This window comes from Mobula hypostoma, chromosome 16, assembly GCF_963921235.1.
Source record: "Mobula hypostoma chromosome 16, sMobHyp1.1, whole genome shotgun sequence".
NCBI lineage: Eukaryota > Metazoa > Chordata > Chondrichthyes > Myliobatiformes > Myliobatidae > Mobula > Mobula hypostoma.
In genome coordinates this window covers 11,883,706-11,904,102 of record NC_086112.1, presented here as the reverse complement: position 1 = coordinate 11,904,102, position 20,397 = coordinate 11,883,706, and the positions used below count along the sequence as shown (strand labels likewise).

General features: G+C 41.0%; 1 protein-coding gene across 3 annotated transcripts in view; it reads left to right on the top strand.

Annotated features, from left to right (window-relative positions):
• xrcc4 (X-ray repair complementing defective repair in Chinese hamster cells 4) overlaps positions 1–20,397 on the top strand; it is a 419,861-nt gene that overhangs the window by 288,608 nt on the left and 110,856 nt on the right. For all 3 annotated transcript variants that reach the window (XM_063068529.1, XM_063068528.1, XM_063068532.1), the window contains one exon: positions 15,175–15,298. In XM_063068529.1, coding sequence (XP_062924599.1) covers positions 15,175–15,298 — 124 coding nt within the window. The remainder of the gene's footprint in view (positions 1–15,174; positions 15,299–20,397) is intronic.

Below are 20,397 nucleotides of genomic sequence, written 5' to 3'. Positions count from 1 at the left end.
AGCATCTGCAGATTTCTTCGTGTTTGCGTTTTTAAAAGCTAACTTAATGTATATAGGCCACACTCAAACAGTTGCTCATACATTGTGTTTATAGGGTTGATTTTATATTTATATTTATTATGTTTTATGCTTATTGTTTATTATGCTGCAGTAGATTAGGAGTAATAATCATTTTGTTTGCCTTTCTACTTGTGTACTGGAGTGACAATAAACAATCCTGAATTTTGAATCAATCTTAAATCTTTAGATCTTTCTCCCAGACAGAGTTTTTTTAAAAAAATAATGGATTTCTCTACCAGTGTAAAGATCAGAGGTAATTCATGCTTTTGGATAACTAACTTGAGAGCCGTTTGGGTCCTTTCAAAAGGAAATGCCCTGGTGGCCAAGCAAAAGTCAGATTACAGCTCCCGTGTGACCCGTGATATCGTGTGGGTCACTGCAATCCTTGACAGAGAGGCCATGAATCTCCTGAGCTGTGGTGCTGAAGCTATTTTTGTACCTATCCCTCAAGTGGATAATAGACATTAGGTCTCCGGATGGTATAGAGAAGTTAGTTTTGACACTGTGGCATCTTGCGTTTGAAAGGAGCTCAGTTAGAATGTAATCTCTTACAAGATAACTGCCACTAGCTAATTTAGGAAAGGATGCCTTTAACAAAGGATCTTTAGATTTTCCCCTGGTCACAGTGCAATTCAGGGTGGCATTTTCTTTTCTAGTCTGTAATCTCTTTCCTTTTGCTCCCCTAATATCTTCTTTTTATTGCTTTACAAACCTTGTCATCCATTGAAGTTAACACGGTTCCATAAATCTCATTGTTTGATCCTGAAATCAGACCCAGCATAACAAGGCAATGTTGATGTCTTTAAGGTTACAATAAGAGTGTTCACGAAGGAACTGGGTCTATATACAGGCTGCCTTGAGAAGCAATTTGTCTCGTCCCAGCTCTGTGTTAGTTTTAAACCACTCAAAGGTACAGATTAAGTTTACTTGCAAACAACAGGAATTCTGCAGATGCTGGAAATTCAAGCAACATACATCAAAGTTGCTGGTGAACGCAGCAGGCCAGACAGCATCATGATGCTGCTTGGCCTGCTGCGTTCACCAGCAACTTTGATGTATGTTGATTAAGTTTACTTGATTCTTTCCAAAAAGTAGATTAAGCAAGATTTTTGTTTTTAAAAGGTCTGCTCAGGATTCTCTTTAATTTTACTTCAAAATTAAATTCATTTTAAAAATCAAACATAGAAGATAGAATAATACAGCTCTGGACAGGCCATTTGGCCTATAATGTTGAATCGATATTAATGCCAATTTATACTAAAGTTCAAAGTTCAAAGCAAATTTATTATAAAATCTAATCTATTTCACACATGTACAGAACTTTGAACTTTGTACATATACAGTGCCTATAAAAGTATTCACCACCCCCCCCGCCGGACGTTTTCATGTTTTATTGTTTTACAACATTGAATCACAATGGATTTAATTTGGCTTTTTTTAAACGCTGATCAACAGAGAACAACTCTTCTATGTAAAAGTGAAAACAGATCTCTACAAAGTGATCTAAATTACTTACAAATATAAAACAAGAAAAAATAATTGATTGCATAAGTATTCACCCTCCCCCCTTTAATATGACACACCAAATCATCACTACTGCAGCCAATTGCTTTTAGAAGTCATATAATTACTGAAATGGAGATCTGCTTTGGAGACCTGTGTGCAGTCAAAGTGTTTCAATTGATTGTAGTAAAAGTACACTTGTACTTGGAAGGTCCAACTGCTGGTGAGTCAGTATCCTGGCAAAAACTACACCATGAAGGAAAAAGAACACTCCAAGTAAATCCACAAAAAGGTTATTGAAAAACACAAGTCAGGAGATGGATACAAGAATATTTCCAATTTACTGAATATCTCTTGGAGTACAGTTAAGTCAATCATCAAGAAATGGAACGAATATGGCACAGCTGTAAACCTGCCTAGACCAGGCCGTCCTCAAAAACTGAGTGACCATGCAAGAAGGGGACTAGTGAGGGAGGCCACCAAGAGACCCATGACAACTCTGGAGGAGATACAAGCTTCAGTGGCTGAGATGCAAGAGAGTGTGCATACAACAACTGTTGCCCGAGTGCTTCACCAGTCGCAGCTTTATGGAAGAGTGGCAAAGAGAAAGCCACTGTTGGAAAAAAAACTCCTATGAAATCTTGGCCATGATGCCTAACACCACACATCATCAAAAACACACCATCCCTATCGTGCAGCACGGTGGTGGCTGCATCATGCGGTAGGGATGCTTTGCTGCAGTAGGCCCTAGAAAGCTTGTGAAGGTAGAAGGTAAAATGAATGCAGCAAAATACAGGGAAATCCTGGAGGAAAGCCTGATAAAGTCTGCAAGAGAACTGAGACTTGGAGGAAGATGTGTTTTCCAGCAAGACAATGACCCCAAGCATAAAGCCAAAGCTACACAGCAATGGCTTTAAAACAACAAAGTCAATGTCTTGGAGCAGCCAGGTCAGAGTCCAGACCTCAAAACAGTTGAGAATTTCTGGCTGGACTTGAGAAGGGCTGTTTACTCATGATCCCAATGCAATCTGGCAGAGCTTGAGCGGTTTTTAATAAGAATGGGGAAAAGTTGCAGTGTCCAGGTGTGCAAAGCTGATAGAGACCTATTCTGTTGATTAGTGTCAAAAAAGCCAAATTAAATTCACTGTGATTCAATGTTGTAAAACAATAAAACATGAAAACTTCCAAGTGGGATGAATGCATTTTATAGGCACTGTGTGGAACCAAATACTACCCTGAGATTTATTTTCTTGCAGGCATTCACAGTTAGAACTAAGAAATACAATGGAACTAATGAAAAACTACACACAAACAAGTAGTGACAAGCAGCCAATGCGCCAAAGAAGACAAACTGAGTAAATCCAGAAAAAATAATACTGAGAACATGAGTTGTAATGTCTTTGAAAGTGAGGCCTTAAGTTGTGTCTAGTGATGAGTTCAGTGTTCACTGAGTGAAGTTATCCACACTGGTTCTGGAGCCTGATGATTGTAAGGTAATAACTTTCCTTCAACCATCAGGCCCTTCCCCCGTGCTTCATCGATATCCCTCCATTCCCTTCATATTCGTGTGTCTCTCTAAAAGCCTCTTAAACTGCACCAAACTGCCTGATTCCACAACTACCCCTGGTAACCCATTCCAGGCATCTATTACTCTCTCTGTTAAAATAGACTTATCAAACTGAAAATTACTTGGTCAGTTTTAAAGTGTTATTAAGTATATGGGGCTCTGGAAATTAACCAATTTCCCCCGGGATCAATAAAGTATGACTATGACTACTACTATGGATAGAGGTAGTACCTTTGATGTCTGGCATGCTGCTTCCTACCAGACAGGGTGGACGGGCATCACTGGTCCTCATCCATCTCCTAAATCTCTCACGTGTTGGCTCCAAGTGTCATACCCCGGTAAACCGCTTCAGCTGGCGGGCTAAACCACGTGAGGGGGTGGTGTAAACACGGCACCACTCGGCAAATGACTTCCATGATGAAGTCACTGGCCAGGGCTGAAATGTTCTCAGATGAACTATAACGGCCACGTGTTCACAACCAAGGCGAGCCACCTAGTTGGAGGAAATTAGCTGTGGTCAACCTGGAGAGGGATGGGCTCCGCCAGGTTTCAGATGCCCAAGACACGCCGCATGATGAGCACACCAAACTGGTGCAAAGCTTGGCATGACAGCGCCCCGACGACTCCATCAGCAGTTAAGGGCGCAAGAAGAAGAAGAAGAAGTAGAAGTATCATATTGTAGTGTTGTATTAGAGCAAGAGTTCCCAACCTTTTTTATACCATGGACCCCAGGTTGGGAACTGCTGTATTAAGGTAAAAAAAAAACCTTCCCTTTCTCCCCATTATCTATGTATCAGTAAGTCAAAAGAACTGATTGAGGACTCCAGGAAGGATAAGATGAAGGAACACATACCAATCCTCATGGAGGAATCAGAAGTAGCAAGAATGAGCACTTTCAAGCTCCTGGGTGTCAAGATCTCTGAAGACCTAACCTGGTCCCGACATATCCATGAAGTTATAAAGAAGGCAAGACAGCGAATATACTTCATTAGGAGTTGGAAGAGATTTGGTATGTCAACCAGTACACTCAGAAACTTCTATAGATTTACCATGGAGAGCATTCTGACAGGCTGCATCACTGTCTGTTATGGACCAAAAGAAGCTGTAGAGAGTTGTAAATTTAGTCGGCTCCATCTTGGGTACAAGCCTTCAGAGTACCCAGGAAATCATTAGGGAGTGGTGTCTCAGAAAGGCAGTGTCCATTATTAAGGACCTCCAGCACCCAGGGCATGCCCTTTTCTCACTGTTACCATCAGTTAGGAGGTACAGAAGCCTGAAGGCACCCACTCAGCAATTCAGGAACAGCTTCTTCCCCTCTGCTGTCGGATTCCTAAATGGATATTGAACCCATGAACCCTTCCTCACTTTTTTAATATATATTCTGTTTTTTGCACAATTTTTCATCTATTCAATATACATATAGTGTAATTGATTTACTTTTTTCTTCTTCTTCTTTTATATTATGTATGGCATTGAACTGCTGCTGCTAAGTTAACAAATTTCACAGTATTTGCTGGTAATAATAAACCTGATTCTGATTCTGATTCTGATCAGCTCATCACTGAGGAATTGCCAGTTTTTGAAACTTTGACAAATGGAGAAATGCGCTTGTGCTCTTTTGATTTCCCCACGCCCACAAGCTTTAGTGAATTCGGGGAACTTGCTTCCTTAAGGGTGGTTGCATCGGAGTGTTTTTCAGGCAGATGCTTAATGAGTAAAGTAATGAAAGGTTACTGTTGGCAGAGAGCAATGCCATGATCTAATAGGACCACCAGACTCAAAAACAGTTGCTTCCCCCAAGCTGTCAGACTGATCAACACTTCCATCCACTGATCCACCCCACCACAACCTGATCACCACTACTTTATCATTTCCTGTCAGTCACCTTATGAACAGGTACTCCTGCACTCAGCATCACCTTATGCAAACAGTCTACAAAGATACGCAAATCTTATGTGTTTTTTCCTTGAGTCCCTTATGATTGTGTTTTTTTATGCTGCATTATATCTGGAGTGACACTCATTTTGTTCTCCTTTACACTTGTGTACTATAGAATGGCAGTAAACAAACTGAATCTTCAATCTTATTAAGATGCTGAGCAGGTTTACATTCAAGGAGTGGTCGACTGCTGTTCAATCGTGTGTTCATTTTAGTGACATATTGCAAGGAGTGAATAGAAAGAAGATTCATTGGACACGATTTTCATTCGGCATGTTTCTGAATGTACCTGTAATAGCAGCGGAGAGGGCTCCCAAGAGATTTCAAACACTTCCTCATTTTCAGCTGCGATATCTGGCAAGAACAGATATCACTTCACCTGTCCAGAGAGGGAACTCTGAACGGTAATCCATCACAAGTCACTTGCAAGACTACATATTGCACAGAAAAAAAAAACAAAGGCAAAAGCAAAATAATGGAAATGATCAAAAATAAATAGTAAAATGCAAGAGATAACATACTTGCTTTTCTGTGACATGCTTTACAACCTGAATATTATGCAGCTGTTAGGTATGTCCACATTGTCTGTGTGGGTGTTTGGGAGAGAGTGAGGAATGGCACTTTGTTTTACTGTTGTTCTTTTGTTGCTTATTGTGTTCTGTATTGTTCTGACAAGCACCATGGGCATACAGCATGCTATGTTGACTACGGAATTTGAGGCAACATTTGTGGGCTGCCCCTAGCACATCCTGAGGTTGTGCTAGTTGGTCACACCAACGATGCTTTTCACTATATGTTCTGATGTATATGTAATAAATGAATCTGAATCTGAATCTGAATCCAAACTTAAATCTGAAGTTATTACAAGCTACATAACTCTGTTTTGTCCCCCCCTCTGCAATAGTTCCAGAATATTTCAACACAAAATAAGAATACAAAAAGGAAAATGCAAAGTAAATAGTGTTAATGTGACCCTGGTTGTACTTTGTCTATTACTATCATACATTTATGATAAAATAAATGTAGAAAAGTGTTGGTGCCATAGTAGCGTAGTGGTTGGCGCAATGCTGTTACAGCTCAGCGCATCGGAGCTGGCAGAACAACAGGTGCCAGTGGTATTAAACCTGATTCTGATTCTGAATGTGATTCTGATTCTGATTTTGAAGGATTAAGATAAGGAATTAAAAGGAAAATCTCATCATTCCTTAACCCACAGTCGGTAGAGTGTCAGATTCTACACCATATCTGACCTGGTGTGAGAGACAAGCAGCAGTTCACCCTTGTAATGGTGGGGAAACCCAGCAAGGCCAATCCTTCCCCAATGAACTCCAGGCGGTAAAGTAAATTGATGGGTTTAACACTTTCATCAGAACCACCATCGTTCACTCTTTTTCCCACTTCCACCTATCACTTTTTCAGCTCTTCCGCCTATCCCCTCCCAGCATCTCACTTCATTCCCCACGCTCTCCACCCACCAATCTTCCCCCTCACCTGGTTTCACCTATCACCTGCCAGCTTGTACTCGTTCCCCTCCCCCACCTTCCTGTTCTTACTTCTGCCTCCTTCCTTTCCAATCCTGATGAAGAGTCTTGGCTCAAAACATCAACTATTTATTCCCCTCCATAGATGTTACCTAACCTGCTGAGCTCCTCCAGCATTTTGTGTGTATAGTTCAGCCTTTCCAATTGAAGCAAATCCCTAGTTCATTGCTCAAGAATGTTAAATTTATTATTCTGAGGTATATTTCGGTCTTAGCAGCTCAAGCCTGCATGAAAGTCTGTGTGACACAGCTCACTAAAGCAGATCCTCCACTTCTAACATAAAAAATTTAGAAATGGAAGATTCTAAATTGATATTATTGTAACAGGTACCTTGCTCGGTGTGCTGACTGTTAGGTTAGACGACCACTGTAAATTATGTCCAGTGTGGGTGTGTTGATAGGCATGTGAGGTAGGGAGAGATAAGAGAAGAAATACAATTGCTTCAAACACTGGCATTGACTTGATGGACCAAGTGGCCTCCTCCTATGTCATAAGGAATTATATATGCAACAAGACCCCAGTGGGAATACTGTGTTGGTGAAACGAGATGTTGCTTGGCAGGCAGGAATGGTGTCTGACGTAAACGCAGTGAGAGGGATTCAGGATGAGTCAGATTCAGGTTTATTATCACTGACAGATGAGGTGAAATTTGTTGTTTTGTCACAGAAGTACAGTGTAAGACTTAGAGATTACCACAAGTTACTGTTAGACTATTCAGAAGTTGAACTGTTTGTCAACCAACCTGTTTGGAATGGTACCATTCTCAAAAGGTTAGATCTGAAAACTTATTGTGTTCTTACGTAATCAAAGAAAATCATTTAAAATATTTTATAAACAGGAGATTCTGCAATTTCTGGAAATCCAAAGCCGCACACACAAAACGCTGAAGGAACTCAGCAGGTCAGGCAGCATCTATCAGAGGAATAAACAGTCAACAGAAGGGTCTCAGTCCGAAAAATTGACTGTTTATTCCCGAGTTCGAATCCAGCCGGCTCCCCTGCATGCTTTCCATCTGTGCTGGGTTACGAGCTGGTGATCTCTTTGGAAATTCACCCGGCAGAAGGTAATGGCAAACCACTGCTGTAACTTGCCTCGTACATGGTTCCCCACTACATCAGAGAGGCGTGGAGGGAAATCGTCCGCTAACCAGAGAAACTCCCAATGTGACGTTCATTCAAAGTTCAAAGTAAATTTACTATCTAAGAACATTGAAGCCACCATAGACAACCCTGGGATTCATTTCTTCTGGGCTTACTCAATACATCTATAGAATGATAACCCTAAGAGAATCAATGAAAGACTGCCCAACTGAACATTCAACGTGGCATGAACATTGACTTCTCTAACTTCCGCTAATGCCCACCTCCCCCTCGTACCCCATCCGTTATTTATTTTTACACACACATTCTTTCTCTCACTCTCCTTTTTCTCCCTCTGTCCCTCTGACTATACCCCTTGCCCATCCTCTGGTTCCCTCCCCCCTTGTCTTTCTCCCTGGGCCTCCTGTCCCATGATCCTCTCATATCCGCTTTGCCAATCACCTGTCCAGCTCTTGGCTCCATCCCTACCCCTCCTGTCTTCTCCTGTCATTTTGTATCGCCTCCTCCCCCTCCCACTTTCAAATCTCTTACTAACTCTTCCTTCAGTTAGTCCTGACGAAGGGTCTCGGCCTGAAACGTCGACTGTACCTCTTCCTAGTGATGCTGCCTGGCCTGCTGCGTTCACCAGCAACTTTGATGTGTGTTGCTGGACATTCAATCAGAGTGCAGAAGACAACAAACTATGCAAATACAAAAAGAAAGAAATAAAAAATAAATAAATAAATAAATAGATAGATAGATAGATAGATAGATAGATAAATAAGCAGTAACGATTGAGAAAATGAGATGAAGAGTCCTTGAAAGTGAATACATTGGTGGTGAAAACATTTCCATGATGGAGCAAGTGATGTTGAGTGAAGTTATCTCCACTGGTTCAAAAGGCTGATGGCTGATGGGTAATAACTCTTCCTAAAGCTGGTGGTGAGAGTCCAGAAGCTCCTGTATCTTCTTCCGGATGGCAGCAGCAAAAAGAGAGCATGTGCTGGGTGGTGGAGGTCCCTGACGATGGATGCCAGTTTCTTGTGATAGTTTTTCATGTAGATGTGCTCAATGGTGGTGAGGGCTTTGCCCATGAAGGACTAGGCTATATCCACTACTTCTTGTAGGATTTTCTGTTCAAAGGTATTGATGTTTCCTTACCAAGTTGCGATGCTGCCAATCAATATGCTCTGTACTACATATTCCTCTCCTTATGTGCCGCCTGACCTGCTAAAATATTTTACTCTTCTAGTTATCTGCTGCTACTAAAAGGGAGGAATCTTAAAATATAGAGAAAGTTAATATCCAAATTAGAAAAAGGAGTACAGTATGTGTTTCAATTAGAAATACTGTCCTTTTATATGGCAAAATCTGCTCCTTGTATCCATTGTAAAAACCAAAAAGCTGTAAGAGTGAAAGTCAGTTAAGAAGAAACTGCAGAGGGTTATAGACTCAGACATCTCCTTCATAGGTACAAACTTCCCCACCATCAAGGACAACGTTAAACTGGAATGCCTCAAGAAGGTGTCATTCATCATTAACGACACTCACCATCTAGAAAATGTCTTCTTCTCATTACCCCCATCAGGGAGGAGGTACAGGAGCCTGAAGACACACACTCAACATTTTAGGAACAGCTTCTTCCCCTCTGTCATCAGAATTCTGAACGGCCAATGAACGCATGATCGTTGTTCCACTATTTTTGCTCTTTTTATCACTACTTATTTATTTTTTATATTTCTTACTGTAACTTATAGCATGTTTATATTGCACAGTATTGCTGCCGCAAAACAACAAATGTCACAACATAATGTCAGTGATAATAAACCGGCTTCTGATTTTGATTTTTGGAGATTTTTGCCAGGTACTTCAGAGCTGTCTAGAATTACGAAGAACCATTTAGATTTAAAATATGATTCAAGGACATTTTATCTCTTTCTGTACAAGAATTTTTCCTCAAAACTGTATGCATCTGAGACTGAGTTGATGAAATAATATATTTCATTTTCTGCCATGATTTATAATCTTCAAAATTCTGCTGGTCCTCTTTAAGCCGTCCACTGCCATCATTTAAGGAAATGACATGTTCCACGGCTCATATATTTTAAAAGTAAACAAAAAGGACAAAAGATTCTGGAAATCTTAAGTATTTGCTTAGGAAAGAGTTGTGGCTATGACAATTTTAATCTTTTTAAATTATAACTAGTAGAAATCTGAAATAAAAAGGAAATTAGGAGACCCAGAAGGGGCCATGAGAAGGCCTTGGCGGGCAGGATTAAGGAAAACCCCAAGGCATTCTACAAGTATGTGGAGAGCAAGAGGATAAGACATGAAAGAATAGGACCTATCAAGTGTGACAGTGGGAAAGTGTGTATGGAACCGGAGGAAATAGTAGAGGTACTTAATGGTACTTAATGAATACTTTGCTTCAGTATTCACTATGGAAAAGGATCTTGGTGATTGTAGTGCTGACTTGTAGCAGACCGAAAAACTTGAGCATGTAGATATTAAGAAAGAGGATGTATGGAGCTTTTAGAAAGCATCAAGTTGGATAAGTCGCTGGAACTGGATGAGATGTACCCCAGGCTACTGTGGGAGGCGAGGGAGGAGACTGCTGAGCCTCTGGTGATGATCTTTGAATCCTCCATGGGGACGGGAGAGGTTCCGGAAGATTGGAGGGTTGTGGATGTTGTTCCTTTATTCAAGAAAGGGAGTAGAGATAGCCCAGGAAATTATAGACCAGTGAGTCTTACTTCAGTGGTTGGTAAGTTGATGGAGAAGATCCTGAGAGGCAGGATTTATGAACATTTGGAGAGGTATAATATGGTTAGGAGTAGTCAGCATGGCCTTGTCAAAGGCAGGTTGTGCCTCACGAGCCTGATTGAATTTTTTGAGGATGTGACGAAACACGTTGATGAAGGAAGAGCAGTAGATGTAGTGTATATGGATTTCAGCAAGGCATTTGATAAGGTACCCCATGCAAGGCTTATTGAGAAAGTAAGGAGGCATGGGATCCAAGGGGACATTGCTTTGTAGATCCAGAACTGGGTTGCCCACAGAAGGCAAAGAGTGGTTGTAGACGAGTCATATTCTGCATGGAGGTCGGTGACCAGTGGTGTGCCTCAGGGATCTGTTCTGGGACCCTTACTCTTCGTGATTTTTATAAATGCCCTGGATGAGGAAGTGGAGGGATCAGTTGGTAAGTTTGCTGATGACAAAAAGGTTGGAGTGCTGTGTATAGTGCGGAGGGCTGTCAGAGGTTACAGTGGGACGTTGATAGGATGCAAAAGTGGGCTGAGAAGTGGCAGATGGAGTTCAACCCAGATAAGCATGAAGTGGTTCATTTTGGTAGGTCAAATACGATGGCAGAGTATAGTATTAATGATAAGACTCTTGGCAGTGTGAAGGATCAGAGGGATCTTGAGGTACGAGTCCATAGGATGCTCAAAGCAGCTGCGCAGGTTGACCCCGTGGTTAAGAAGGCATACGGTGTATTGACCTCCATTAATCGTGGAATTGAATTTAGGAGCCGAGAGGTAATGTTGCAGCTATATAGGACCCTGGTCAGACCCCACTAATGGTTGCCAAAAGAGGACACAGGTTTAAGGTGCTGGGGAGTAGGTACAGAGGAGATGTCAGGGGTAAGTTTTTTACTCAGAGAGTGGTGAGTGTGTGGAATAGGCTGCCGGCAATGGTGGTGGAGGCGGATATGATAGGGTCTCTTAAAAGACTTTTGGATAGGTACATGGAGCTTAGAAAAATAGAGGGCTATGTGTAAGCCGAGTAATTTCTAAGGTAGGGACATGTTTGGCACAACTTTGAGGGCTGAAGGGCCTGTATTGTGCTGTAGGTTTTCTATGTTCTATGTTCTAAAAAAAGTCCATTTAATATCAGTTTCAGGTAACATTCTGTTAATAGTTAAAAATTATGTACTTGAGAAATGCATACACATTTAAGTCTTCCAGGGTGCAGTCCACTTCTGAACTTGATAGATACACCTGGAGAAAATCTGTTCAAGATGGAGCTACACTGCAAGAGAACGACCTCTGCCCTGTCGCAGAGAACAAGCGGCTGCTGAGAAAGGGGAGACTGAACAACCAAAAGATCCAACCGCTAACCACAGCCACCACTTACTCTTGTCCATACTGCACCAGGATATGTGGATCTCAGATTTTCTTCTACAGTACCCACCAATAGACAACCCCTTCAGAGTACATCATATCAACTCGAGTGATTGTACTGCGACTGCTATCACACTTATGAAGGACAATTGAATCTATTTATTATTCTGACTTGAGTCTTAGTCATGTTTCCATTTAAAACATGAAGGCAAATAGCTCAAGGAAGTGAATAATAATAGAAGAAAATGACAGATATACTCAGAGTTGGCAAAGTGCCATCACAAAAAGAAACACAAAGTTATCTGGAAATAGCAGAGTAAAATTGGTATTGCTAAAGCTGAACTGTGATAATACTAAGAATGGGACTGTGTTGATATTGAGTGTACGTGTTCGACAGTTCTAAGCTTAAATCAAGATTCAAGATTGTTTATTGCGTGTAAAGGAGAATGAAATGACTGTTATTCTGGATCCAGTGTAGCATAAAAAAATGCAATAAGCATAAACTGGAATTTTTAAAAATCCACGGTAATTATGAATAGAAAACCAACTTTAGTGGACCACACGACCCAAGTTACATCGGTGGTATGCAAGTGGAACAGGTCAGAAGCTTAAAGTTCCTCGGGGTCAATATCACAAATGACCTGGCTTGGTCCAGCCAAGCAGAGTCCACTGCCAAGAAGGCCCACCAGCGCCTTTACTTCCTGAGAAAACTAAAGATATTTGGCCCGTCCCCTAAAACCCTCACTAATTTTTATAGATGCACCGTAGAAAGCATTCTTCTAGGGTGCATCACAACCTGGTATGGAAGTTGTCCTGTCCCAGACTGGAAGAAGCTGCAGAAGATCGTGAACACAGCGCAGCACATCACACAAGCCAATCTTCCATCCTTGGACTCACTTTACACCGCGCACTGTCGGAGCAGTGCTGCCAGGATAATCAAGGACACGACCCACCCAGCCAACACACTTTTCGTCCCTCTTCCCTCTGGGAGAAGGCTCAAGAGCTTGAAGACTCATATGGCCAGATTTGGGAACAGCTTCTTTCCAACTATGATAAGACTGCTGAACGGATCCTGACCCAGATCTGGGCCGTACCCTCCAAATATCTGGACCTGCATCTCGGTTTTTTTGTACTACCTTACTTTCCATTTTTCTATTTATGATTTATAATTTAAATTTTTAATATTTACTATCAATTTGTAATCCAGGGAGCGGGAAGCACAGAATCAAATATCGCTATGATGATTGTACGTTCTAGTATCAACTGTTTGGTGACAATAAAGTATAAAGTATAAAATTCTATAAACCGCACTGTACAAATAACTGTAGAAGGATTGTACATACAGAAAGTCACACTAGGTGATGTGTATGTTGTGGTGGGGTGGGTTAATAGGTCGATGTGTTGATCAAGACCTTATGTCTTATCGGTTATAAGGATTTAAAGAGTAGATTGCCTTTATTTGTCACATGGATATCAAAACATTGAAACATACAGTGAAATGCATCCGTTGCATCAAAGACTGAGGATGTGCTGGGAGCAGCCCGCAAGTGTTGCCATGCTTCTGACACTATCGATGAATCATTGCAGATGGAGTTCCGACGCCCGTACAGCTGGCCCAGGAGCGAGGTTGGATCTCTCTGTCTGCCATAAGGAAAAATCGGGGCCCAGGCAGAGGAGATTCGATTTCAATGCTCGTACAACTGGCCTGGGTATGATGTTGGATTGCTCTGGATGCTGTAAGGAAAAATCGGGCCCAGGAAGAGTAGATTCGATTTCAGTGCTCGTACACCTGGCCTGGGTACAAGGTTGGATCACTCTGGAAGCCGTAAGGAAAAATTGGGGCCCAGGCAGAGTAGGTTCGATTTCGATGTTTGTACAACTGGCCTGGGTACGAGGTTGGATCGCTCTGGGTGCTGAGCTGATTTGAAGGGCTTGAGAGCGGCTTTGGGTTGGGTGACAAAATCTAGGCCCAGAGCGAGTTGCTGGGCAGTGTGGTGTAGATCCGGGTCCCTTTGCAGCAGTGGGCCCGAGTCCCAGTGTGGGGTACTTTACACTGTTTAGAGAATTTAAACACCGGTCCAGATTGGAGGGAGGTGCCAATTTCGCTCAGTTCTCTCTCCAGGACGCTGGAGCCTTTCGCTGTTCCGTTGTTTGGTCAAATTAAACACCAGCCCAGACAGACTGAAAAGACAGGGTGTCTGTCAGGACGAGAGCCGATTTTGCTCATTTTCTGTGATGGTCGTCTCCATGGCGCTGAGGCTGTGAAAACTGCCCTGGCTGCTGTGCTCTGTGCCCGCTAATATAATGAAGGTCCAAGATTAGGTTACTGTCTTAGTTCAAGGATCAGGGATCAACTTTATTTGCCAAATGCATCTACACATATTAGGAATTTGCTGGGGTGTGTTGGTGTGACATGCAACAAAAAAGCACAATCAGTAATTATAAAGAATGATATAAAAATAAGTTGGAGGCTACAGTACAAATATGGAATAAAATGTGCATAAGTACATAAATCCAGCATGTGTTTACAATGTAAACAGCCTTGTAAAAGAGTGGTTTAAAGTTGGATCAACGTGGACAGTATAAGTTTGCTATTTGATGTTAAGCATTTTGAGTGTAGTTTCTTGCTGCTGTCCTAAAAACCTGAGGTTAGCAATAAGTATCCTGGGCCTGGATAGTGAACATCCATCACTGAACCAAACAGATATCCATTCCACCACTGAATTTATAAACTACTAGTGCTGAAGGAGAACGAGACAAACACTGAAATAAAAACAGTAAGTATCAGAAATACTCAGGAGGTTAGGCGACAACAGATTTAATGTTTCATCAGAAGTGGAAAAGAGATGAAATTTGTTAGTTATGAGATGCATCAAGGGTGGCCCAAGGATGGATGACATAGAGGTAATACCTCCCACAAGGTGAGCCAGGGTTGCCATGGTGATACGCTATATCCAACTGGTATGATGGAAGTTACAGAAAAAGAATAAAACCAACAAGAAATGGATGATTAAACATTTTGAAATGTAGTAAATGGAAACCGAAAGGAGAAGTTTGGAGAAAATCTTTATATTTTCCTGATCACCTGTTCAACAAACTGATCACTCCACAGTTTGGTTTCAGTTTGTGATTGACCAAGAGGAGACAGTTTTAAGTTTATGGGAAAGTATTTTTAATTCTCTTTGCCTCCTTCTACATTGAAGCTAACAAGGAAAGTTCCAGAAATGGCTCATCCCCTTGCTGTAATTCAACACAGTGCTATGTTAAATTTGATTGAGATCAGATTTTCAAACTGTCTGATGTGTAGATGTGAAAAATGCAGAGATTTAACATATTTGTCTCCCATTCTTCTCTGTCATCCCAAGGTGAGTCCAATGACGTCAGTCTGCCTGACAGGGTTGACATAACACCAACTCGAAAGCGACGGTATCGCCATCCACAGCAGAAGACTGAAGAGGCAGAACCCCCAGAAGATTTACAGGAAAAGAGGTGAGACATGTTAAGGGTTATAATGGGGAAGAGAGTCATCTTTGGTCATTTGTAGTGATATAGATGCATTGTACTCCTTTTCTGAAATTCAGTTAAACATAGAACATAGAGCACTACAGCACAGTACAGGCCCTATGACCCACAATATTGTGCCGAGCTTTTAACCTACTCTAAACTCAATCTAACCCTTCTCTCCTACATAGCATTCCATTTTTCTATCATCCATGTGCCTTTCCAAAATTTTCTTAAATATACTTACTGTATCTGCCTCTACTGCCCCTCGCAGGGCTTTCCACACCCCCACCATACTCTGTAAAAAATTTAACTCTGATATTCCCCCCCCGACCTATATTTTGTTCCATCACCTTAAAAATATGGCCCATCGTATTGGCCATTTTGCCTTGGGAAAAGGTGTCAGGCTATCCACTTGATCTATGCCTCGTATCACCTTGTACACCTCTGTCGAGTTGCTCCTCATCCTCTTTTGCTCCAAAGAAAGTACTCTAGCTCACTCAACCTCTCCTCATAAGGCATGCTCTCCAATCCAGACAGTATCCTGCTAAATCTCCTCCTCACCCTCTCTAAAGCTTCTACGTCTTTCCTGTAAGAGGTGACTAGAACTGAACACAATATTCCAAATGTGGTCTGACCAGAGCTTTATAGAGCTGCTACATTACGTCACAGCCCTTGAACTCAATCATTGACTAATGAAGCCCAACACACTATACGCGTTTTAACCACCCCTGTATTGACTGAGCCTCAGTGGAAATTATTCCAGACTCAGCATGCAGATACCATTATAAATTTAACCTATGTGGCCAAGGATGAATTTTCCAACTCACTGTTTATTGTTTCATGAACTGAGACTTTGAAATAATGCCATGAACTGAAAGTCATGTAACAGCTTCTTTAGGGACGTGAGCAGGCATTTCATTCTGGTTAAGCATCTGTAAGCAAATATCACATCAGTTTTGAAGCAAAATATTGCACAATTCTTTCAGTGTATAAACGTATTTCACAGGTGAGTTGGATGAATTAATAATTAATTTCCTTGTTGTTAAGCATTGTCAGTGTATTTGATTTAAATTATACTTGTTTAATCTAATTCCCTGGAAAGTGATTGTTCTTTTCAGATCTCCCGCAGAAAGTATCACCAACTTTCTGATATTCACTATGTTCATATTCTGACATGTATTTGGATTTAACTTGTGAAATATAACGAGGTTATCATGGCCATCCTGGGGAGCTGCAGTTTCCCTCTATCTAGCATATGTTCACTTTATTTTTATTCCTGTTATTCTCAGTATTTCAGAGTAACAAATTGAAATTCTGTCCATCCTGTGAAGATTTAATGTTAATGTATGTCATTGGAGTCCAGTCAAGGCTTTGAGCAGTAAAATTCAATTTCAAAGTGCATACTTCTCTTACAGTGTGGGTACCATTTACACACATTTGTAGCTTATCATGCTCAGCTCCATGTGAATGAAAGTACTATTGTGTACTTAATTCAGAATTGTATTCTTGTATTCTAGGAACTATGACAACCATTTGATCTATTTATTATAGTATTATTTATTTAGTTATATATTTATTATTTGTTTTTTTATTTACACAGTTTGACTTCTTTTGCACATTAGTTGCTTGTCAGTCTTTGATTTTATTGTATTTCTTTGTTCTACTGGGAATGCCTGCAAGAAAAAGAATCTCAGGGTAGTATATGGTGGCATAAACGTACTTTGATCATAAATTTACTTTGAACGGTTTAGGATGGTGCTACCGAACACGTGCGATAGCTCACTGCTAATTCAAAAGACAAGAAATCCGACTAAAACATTACTAATAACACCTTTTCTGAAGAGAATTGTGGTCAACTAACACTGCAGACAATGAAGAAGCCTGCGGAAGTGAAGCTGATTCGAAGGATGGGCCGTGCGGTCGCATCGCAAAACCGGAGCGCAATGTATTCAAGACAGGGTGGCAGACGTAGTTGGTATCGCTGTTGGAGCTGCAGTGAGTGATTTGGAGAGTAGTCGATGCAGAAGAGTTGCGATGCTCGTCCACCTAACCCGGGTGCGAGGTTGAATCGCTCCAAACGCTGAGCCAACTGGCGAGATCGAGAATGGCTTCAGGCTGGGCCGCCCAGGCATGTTGCTAGGCCCGGTCTGGGTCCTGGAGCGAAGCACTACCCCGTGCTTGGACAATTTAAACGCTGGTCCAGTTAGACTGGAAAGCTCGAGTGTCGGTACTGGAGACAAGAGTCAGGCTAATTTTGCTTGTTCTCCTGCAATTTTCATTCTCTCAGCAGTGAACTGCTCCAGCTGCTGTGCGACTGAGACCAAGGCTTGGATTACTCAGGTTACTCCGGGGTGGGACCTAAGGACTCAATCTGGTTTGGAATGCTGTCACTTGCTTCAATTGGTTGCATGATTGTGTTTTTTTTTTCTTTCCCTACTCAGTGGCTTTGGTCTTTCTGTTTTTTTAATTAGGCTCTTCAGGGTTCTTGCTTTGTGGCTACCTGTAAGTAAACAAATCTCAAGGTCTATAATTTATACCTTACTTGATGATAAATGTACTTTAAACCTTTGAACTTTGAACTTTGATACAGAACAAATTTCCACAAACAGGAGACTTAAGACACACACTCAATGTTTTAGGATCAGCATCTAACCCCTCTGCCATCAGATTTCTTTGCAGTCCATGAACCTATGAACACTACTTCACTATTTTTGCTTGCTATTTCTACTGCTTATTAAATTTTATATATGTTTCTTATTGTAATTTATAGTATCTATGTTTTTTGCCCTCTACTGATTTATTTTTGTATATTTTGTAACATACGGTATTTTTTAATGTATTGTACTGCTGCAAAACAACAAATTTAGCGACATATGTCTGCAATAGAAAGCCTGTTTTCGATTCTGATTCACCATTAGAGCTGTGTGTCATTGAGTTCATCATCACACCAGTCAGCAGATAAAATATCTTTGTAATTGAACACAAGAAGTTCTGCAGATGCTGGAAATCCAGAGTAATGCACACAAAATATTGGAGGAACTCAGCCTTCTTCATCCTCCCTTTCCTCCTGAAGAAGGGTCTCAGCCCGAAACATTGATTGGTTATTCATTTCCATAAATTTATTTTATTTATTGAAATACAGTGCAGAACAGACCCTTTCAACCTTTTGAGCCACACCACCTAGTAACCCCTGATTTAACCCTAGCCTAATCACGAGACAATTTACAATGACCAATTAACCTACCAACTGGTACGTCTTTAGACTGTAGAAAGAAACCGGAGCACCAGGAGGAAACCCTCATGGTCACAGGGAGAACACATAAACTCCTTACAGGCAGCGGTGGGAATTGAACCTTTTCCCTGTACTGTAAAGCGTTGTGCTAACCATTACGCTACTGTGATGCCCTCATGCTGCTTGTCCTGCAGCAGAAGGGGCAAAGGCGGGCTATTAGCGCCTTAACCACCAGTTGCTTCAGGCAGATGGGGCTTGTCAGCCATGTTTGACAGCTCATCTAGAAGGAAAACTTTTGATCTCAAACTTCCACTGCCATGCAATTATACCCACTCAAGGGGAAGGCTTCAGGAGTAAACCCTGAGGGAAAATCCCGAGCTGGAGTCCCTAAGGCAGTCCTACGTTGAGCTCAATGTCGACTGGCAACACTTGCGACACTGCTGGTGCCAAATTGTATCAGTCACTGCTGTTCCTTTGGATTCTTCAGCTGCGTAGTGAGGGGGAGCCTGTTGCATGGGTAACAGCTTGATCTCCATATCGTACTGTCCTGGCTTGCACATAGCAGCTGGGATGCAACATCCATAGTCAACTCCAACCAATGGAGGGCCTGTTTTTACAATTGAATTTCCTTTTTGATTTATATTACACATCCACACAGTTTGGAATTTTCCTTTTAATCAGACTTGGAAGCAGAATTAATAAGCTAATATGGTTATTTGCCTTGCAAGCACGTTGCATTACATCATTAAATCACTTGTAGCATGAATGCTAACAAAGTCATTGTACCAGAGTTAACTGTACATAGACCAAATCTTATTGGTATAGTGCCAACTTAACTTGCAATTCATTTCAGAATAAAGACCATAGGACAGAGGAACAGAATTAGGTCATTCAGCCTATCAAGTCTGTTCCGCCATTTCATCATGGCTGAATTAATATCCATATCAATCTCATTTTCCTGCCTTCTTCCCAAATCCTTTGACACCCAGACTAATCAAGAACATATCAACCTCCGTTTTAGATATGTAGCCTGGGGAAAAATACACACACAGGACAACAAATACTTCTTCAGGTCTTTTATTCCTTGATCTGTTTTAGATGTTTTAATGCAGAAAGAGGGTATCACAATAAAAACAACAAAATGAATTTAAAAAATAGTTCCTGCTGTTACAATCTCAGATTAATTTTGGTCCACACACTTGTGTATCAACTAATTATGTACACAAGTGTAAAGTAAATAAAACCAAAACATACAAAACCAATACGGTAGTAGCAATTCTAGAAAAACCCAATACAAACAACATTAAAATCGCACCAACCTTGTACCTTATATGGAACACAAAAAATACAAATAAATACATGTCATCTTAACTAAGAGATATACTCACTTTGATACACACATGCTTATCTTCCAAACACATAAAGGATAGACCCTTAAACGAGTTCTCCTCACTCACGTTACATGAACAGAGATGAACACATTCACATTCGGTTATGAAACATTAAAGTAAGACAAAAATAAACTTTTACAATATATTGCCTTGTAGTTTAAATGACTAGAAAGTCTAACCTACTAGGCTAATAAGGAACCTCGCACAACTACATTATACAGCGCCGATACTTTACTCACGAAAATCTAAAGCATCCACATGTAAAACATGCCCAATTACCAATACCTAAATTTACAAACAAGTATAAATAAATTTACATGGATATTATCAAATATTATTCACCCTTTCTCACCATACAACTAGCACTCGACGTCCTTCTAGAACCTTGTAACTCTTCTTTCTACTCTATACGTGCATAATGACATCACCGTTTTCTCTTAAAGCCGTGGGCAGCTATTTTC